The sequence below is a fragment of the Terrapene carolina genome, unplaced genomic scaffold (assembly GCF_002925995.2).
Source record: "Terrapene carolina triunguis isolate 2854851 unplaced genomic scaffold, T_m_triunguis-2.0 Scaffold210, whole genome shotgun sequence".
NCBI lineage: Eukaryota > Metazoa > Chordata > Testudines > Emydidae > Terrapene > Terrapene triunguis.
Window position 1 is genome coordinate 11862648 of NW_020664561.1, and position 5834 is coordinate 11868481.

Below are 5834 nucleotides of genomic sequence, written 5' to 3' on the forward strand. Positions count from 1 at the left end.
TTGCCAGAAGCTGGGATTGGGTGACAGGGCATGGATCACTTGATGATAACCTGTCTGTTCATCCCCTTTAGGGCACCTACCATTGGCCACTGTCAGAGGACAGGATACTGGGCTTGATGGACCTCTGGTCTGACCCAATATGGCCGTTCTTATTTTCTGCAGTTCCCTCTCCTGAAAATGCAGCTTCACCAAGGCTAGGCTCCAGTATGTCTAGAGGTTCTTCCACTGCCCAGCACAGCATCTGAGCACCTTCCAGTGCCGCACTGAGAGACCCTGGTTCTGGCTACAGAGGGGCGAGCAGCTCCTCCTGCTGCCCGCTGGCGGGAGGGTCGCAGTCCAGTCTCGCACAGCCCACGCTGAGAGCCGCCGCAGGACATGCTGGCGTCGGGTGGGGCCCAGGCTGGGGGAGGCGACAGAGGGCGGAACTGCGAGGACAAGGGCTGGAGCTGGAGGGGGACCCAGTCAGAGCGCGCGCACACGTGCCTCTCACGTGCTCCCTGCCCGCCTTCCCCCCGCCCCCTCTGCTCCAGTTCCTCCCCTCTGCCCCGCCCCCAACAGGCACGCTGCTCCTTTGCCCCAGCTCCTCTGGCCGGTAGCAAGGGGGCGGGGCCTGGTTCTAGGGCAGGCAGCCAATGAGCGGCGACGCTCCCCACTCCTTTCCTTTGCGCGGTGACGTAATGGAGGAGTGGGGAAGGCTGGAGTGTTCCATTCTCGCTCTCGTTCACCCAACCGGAGGTGGAGCTGAGGCGTAGGGGAGTCGCGCGGACACACTCCCTGAGGACAAGGTGACGTACCTCGCCACCTGGGCCGGGAGCTCGTGGGGTCCGCGCGCTGGTTTTCCCGCTGCCGGGCTGCTGCGGGCGCTGTCCTCGCCGGGGCTCTCCGCCGCACGGGCCGGGCTCGGGGTGGCTGCCCTGCAGGGGCTGCGTGCGGACCGCCCCGCGCTGTGCATTGATCTCTGTCACGGCGCCGCGAGCTTGTTAGTTCAGAGGCTTTAATTGTTGGCTGCTGCTGGGGGTCGCGGTCCCTAGCTGATGTGGCAGCCTTGCTGTGGGGACCGCCAGGCTGGGAGGGGGACGATCCTCGGAGCCCCAGGTCTGGCTAGGGTTTGGCGGGGAGGCCACCTGGCTGTCTAGAGGAGACCAGCACAGATGACAGAAGTTCAGCTGCCCTGATCTGTGTGGAAAGGTTAAAAGACTGGAGATGTTTAGACTTGGGACCCTGGTAACAGTTTTTTTTTTTAAATTAAGGGCTGCTTTAAAGAGGACAGTGATCAGTTCTCTATGTCTGCTGAAGGTAGGGTGAGAAGTAATGGGCTTAATCTGGAGCAATGGAGTGGTAGCTTAGATGTTAAGAAAACTTTCCAATTATAAGGATAGTTAAGCACTGGAATAGGCTTCCAAGGGAGGCTGGGGAATCCTCTCATTGGAGGTTTTTAAGAACAGGCTGGAAAAACACTGGTTATGGAAGATCTAGGTTTACTTGGTCCTGCCTTGGGGAGGAGGCTGGACTTGATCTCATGAGGTCCCTTCCAGCCCTACAGTTCTATGATTCTGTAATGCTCCTTTGGCCTGCATGCAATCTGGAGGAGAGAGTCCAGTTCAGGCATCAAATTTGTTCTTAAAAAATGTTTTGTAATAAGTAATGTTATTTCTCACTCACCTTGTCTGTACTGTAGCAGAGAGGGAAGTCCACTTGTTACAATACAAGTGTACCGAGTGCCAGCGAAACAATAAACAGCATTTTATTTGCTGACCATAATAGGCTTGTTTTGCTTATGGACTAACTTTATTTTAGGCCCTATGTTGTATGAAGGGCACTTTCAGTCTGAGGGAGCAGAATCCACATCTGTTTTTTATAAAACTATTGATATGGAAAACAAAAACACTGTCTTTGGACAGTGAGATTGTTAATTGTAGGCTGCAGTTTAGTTTGAAGCCATGTCACAACCTTTTTACAGGTGATTGTGTAAACATGGATGTATTAAAATATATTGTTTCTGTGCTAATGTGAGGTGAAGTCATGATTATTGGCAATAATTAAAAAGGAAGGTGGAGAAAATAAATCTCAGTGATTGTGAATGAGGTATAGTACCTGGTAACTGATAGTCCATTTCAAATGAGCCTCTTTAAAGAAATCTGCTGAGGGGATCTGTTCATGGTTCTGAAGCCCAGAAGGAGCATAGGGTGGGTATCGGAAACATACACTGTTCCTTACTGAGAGTAAAGGTGAACAGAAGGGGATGTAAGAGGAAGTTCAGCTTGTGGAACCAGTGATATGCTGAGCTTGTGGGAGGAAGGAAGCCAGAAGAGATTCACTGCATAGCATTCAAGGAGCCAGGGGACTGAAGAACATTTGCTTACCTGCCTGAGAGAGTTAAACTGGACAGAGGCATAAAAAGGAAACATGGGAGTTCTTGGCAAAGAAGGGGAGGGAAAATAACAAAAAATACAAGTGTGATGGGGTTTATCCGCCTGCTGCTGCTGCTCCTTAGTTATATTGGTTTTTAATTTCAAGATCTGGATTAATAGTTATGGGTGCAGAAAGTCACTTGCCATTACGTGAGGTAGGTGTCACATTAAATCCTCCCTACCAGAAAAGGTGAGGTGATTCTTGTGTCCGTATTGTAGGTTGTTCTTTGTATTCTTTCAGACTTTCATGTGTGTCAAGGTGACACTCAGAAAGCAGTTAGCCCTGTCTGCTGCAGTGCATCTGAAAACCTCTGATTTATCTTAGCCTTGTCTTGTGATTGGCTCAGCTCTAAAGGAGATTAGAGAAGAGAGATAATGTTTTCTTTTTTTGTTAGACTGACACATTGACAGTTGCCAAATATTGTACCTTCTAATACTGAGGGTGCAGATTAAGACATTCCCCACAAATATAATCCCATTATCCATGTGCAAAAAACTTATTTAATCTTGCATGATAAATGTCATTCATATAATCAAATCTATCTCATGCAAGAGCTATATTTGTCTTTAAAACAAGTCTAGTGTATGGCAGTTAAACATACTGTACCCACAATACTATTTTACTCTAGTTATATTCTTAAATTTACTTTTGGTGACCCCCACCTTCCTCTTTAACTTCTATTCCCCTTCCCCTCACTATCCCAAAGGCCCTTTGGAAAGGGATCTGGGGGTGGGTTTACCAGAGAAGAATGTGCAGTCCTTACAGCCTCTACAGGGGTTGAAAGTGCTACTGAGAAAGGTATTGAGCTTTGGGCCCACCTCGGATATTCCATGTGACAATGTGTTGGGTTAACACCGGACCTCTCAGTCCCCCCCTAGAACTTTGATTTTTCAGGGGGTAATGCCTTCAATACATTGGGGAATATGTGAAGTAAAAACAAACTGGTTTTGCTGTGGGGTGATAGCAGCAACAGTGGTGTACAAAGCCTGCCTCTGTGGACTATGTCCTTTTCAACCGGTTGTCTGATCCAGTGCATTACATCTGGCACTTGGTGTGAAAATATAGTAACTCTTCCTCTAAGGTCATTTCCTGGGTTATGTAAATCTGTATTAAAGTAATAATACCTGTCATATAAATGATTGTTCACACAAACTACCTGCTATTGTGTGTGGTTAACTCGGAAGGTTTTCTCTCATTTTTTATAGTCCTTGATTATATTATAGCTTGCAGTCTGGGGTGTCATCTCATAAGATAAACAGGACTGGGCCTGGTTAGTAGTAATTGCCGAGGGGCTTCCAAGGAACATGTAGGTGCTTCAGGAAGTGATGCTGGTGGTTCAGTAGATGGCATTCTTCACTTTGTCTATACAGAAGCAGTGCCCAAAGTGGTGTGGGGAGGAATGGAAACTGCTGCTAGATATAAAGTTTACAGAATCAAGAACAGTAACCGGTGCTGCTGTATCTTTAATGAGAAGTGAAGCTGAAGGCCTGACCATATGTGATTGAGAGAGATCCTGTTTCTTCTTGCAGGAGTGTCAACCCTGGTTGTAGTGTTGGGACATTTTCTTAAATGGATATTGCCTTTCAATAGTGAGTATAGTACGTGTGTTTATAAATATGCACACAGAGTATATTCTGATGGACTACAGAGATATTTTAGATGCTTCTGGATGAGAAGCACTTAGATAAATGTAAGGAGTGAGTCTTATGAAAGAAAAGTGTGTGTGGTTGGTATTTTGGAAGCCCAGTCTGGGGCAGGGGCAACTTTAGGGAGCTTCATAGATTTCCATTTTGTTAGTCAAGAGTAGGGCAAGATGCCATTTTTCTTTTGGTGACTATCGTAAATAACACCTCTCCCTCCCTTTAAAAAACAGGTCTACATTTTGAATCTGGAGGTGGTGGTGCAGGAATCTGTGTTAGTAATAATTCAGCCTTCAGCAATGGCCCCTGCTGTTGGGTTTGGCGTGGTTTAAACAAACACGGTTCTCTCTCTTCCTGTTTCACTGTGGTTTGCAGCACAATCATTCATTTGTCTAAATAAGGCACTAGGTTTACTGAGGACTTGGGCTTTTTTTACAGGAAGGGGATTGTCTGGTATTCTCAGGCTTGGTATTCTCTTCCGTGATGCCAAAGCAAAATTTGAAAAAGCAGGGAGGGGAGGAATCTCAAAACCCCCAAACCAGTGTTGAGAGACAGGTTTTGCTATATAAATTACCAGCAAAAATCAGTTGCATAGTGAAGCATTTTAAAGGCTTCACTTGTGAAGTGATGCTCCCAACACTGTGTTGGGAGCCCTGAGGATTCCTAGTTGTTTAAAATGAAGGGTTTGTGTATTGGAGGTGGTTTGGGAATGTGGGGGAATTAACTTTTTCTGTCCCACTTACCGTCCAGTGTGGAGAGAAGGGAGGAGAAGGTATGGTTCTTAGTACAGATTTTACTATGTAGATAGTTGGGATGGGAGAGGGGGTTAGCTTTGTTAGACTGCCAGTCCCATTTAACCGCTTTTTCTTTTTTTTCTCCCCACCTCCAGTGAGCAGTCAAAGGCAGGAAAAATCTAGCATATGTAATAGCTGAATAAATGCATCGTGTCTGAGGCCTTTTGCTAACTAATTCTTTTCTCTCTTCTATGGTAGACTACAATGGTAGGTGAAGATTATACTTCCATAAGACACCGCCAGCCGAGTTCTACGGGACACGGGACCCCTGAGAAGAATGAAATGCAGAAGAGATCTGAGGCAGAGAAGCCATTCCAAAACTCAAGCAATGGTGAGTTATTTCAGTAGTGGTTCAGGGCTATCTGTACCTTCAACCCACTCTAGCCTAGGGTGACCAGATCACCCAAGTCAAATATCGGGACGCGGGGCGGGGCAAAAAAAAAAAAAACCACCCTTCCTCCACAAGCGCTGGAGGGAGGCCCGGGAGATGCAGGGGAAGCGTGGGGCCAGGGTGAGTGAGAGTCTAGCCTGACCCCGAGCAGGCAGGACTCAGTCGGGCGGTAGGGAGAGTAGGGGGGCGGCCCGCGGGGCCAGGCAGCGGCTGTTCTCTCCCCCTGGGCAGCGGGACTCGGGAGCAGCCGCTGCTGCAGCTCCCACTGCCGCGGGGGGAGGAAGCGGCCGATGGCCAAGCTCGGCAGCTGTGGCTCTGGCGCCCGGGCCTGAACCGCCCGGGCCTGTTGCGGGGACCCAGCAGCGCGCACGCTGCGCCCAGCCCCTGGCCAGTCGCGTCTGGGCTGCTGCCCAGCTGGTGCTATCCCGCGGCGGCCCCGGAGTGGGGGCAGCAGACCCCAGCCCCCCATCCCGCTCGGGTCCCGCAGGGGAATGAACGGGCCTGGGCTGCCGATGAGGAATGGTGAGCCTGGGGAAGAGGCGGGGATTCGGGGAGGGAGCCAATGGGGGGAGTAGGGGGCGGAGTTGGGGCGGGGGG

The 5834-nt window shown here is 49.3% G+C and overlaps 1 protein-coding gene across 4 annotated transcripts in view; it reads left to right on the top strand.

The window, feature by feature from the left end:
• The first annotated feature begins 685 nt into the window (after positions 1–685).
• Positions 686–5834, top strand: part of LOC112105862 (sterol O-acyltransferase 1) — a 56605-nt gene continuing 51456 nt past the window's right edge. Inside the window, exons 1-2 of one of the 4 annotated variants that reach the window (XM_026655377.1) lie at positions 686–785; positions 5045–5177. In XM_026655377.1, the coding sequence (XP_026511162.1) occupies positions 5051–5177 (127 nt within the window). In that variant the 5' untranslated portion in view covers positions 686–785; positions 5045–5050. Of the gene's footprint in view, positions 786–812; positions 980–1017; positions 1225–3387; positions 4002–5044; positions 5178–5834 lie in introns of those variants that run through there. The other 3 variants (XM_026655378.1, XM_024198847.2, XM_024198848.2) reach the window with 3 other exon arrangements.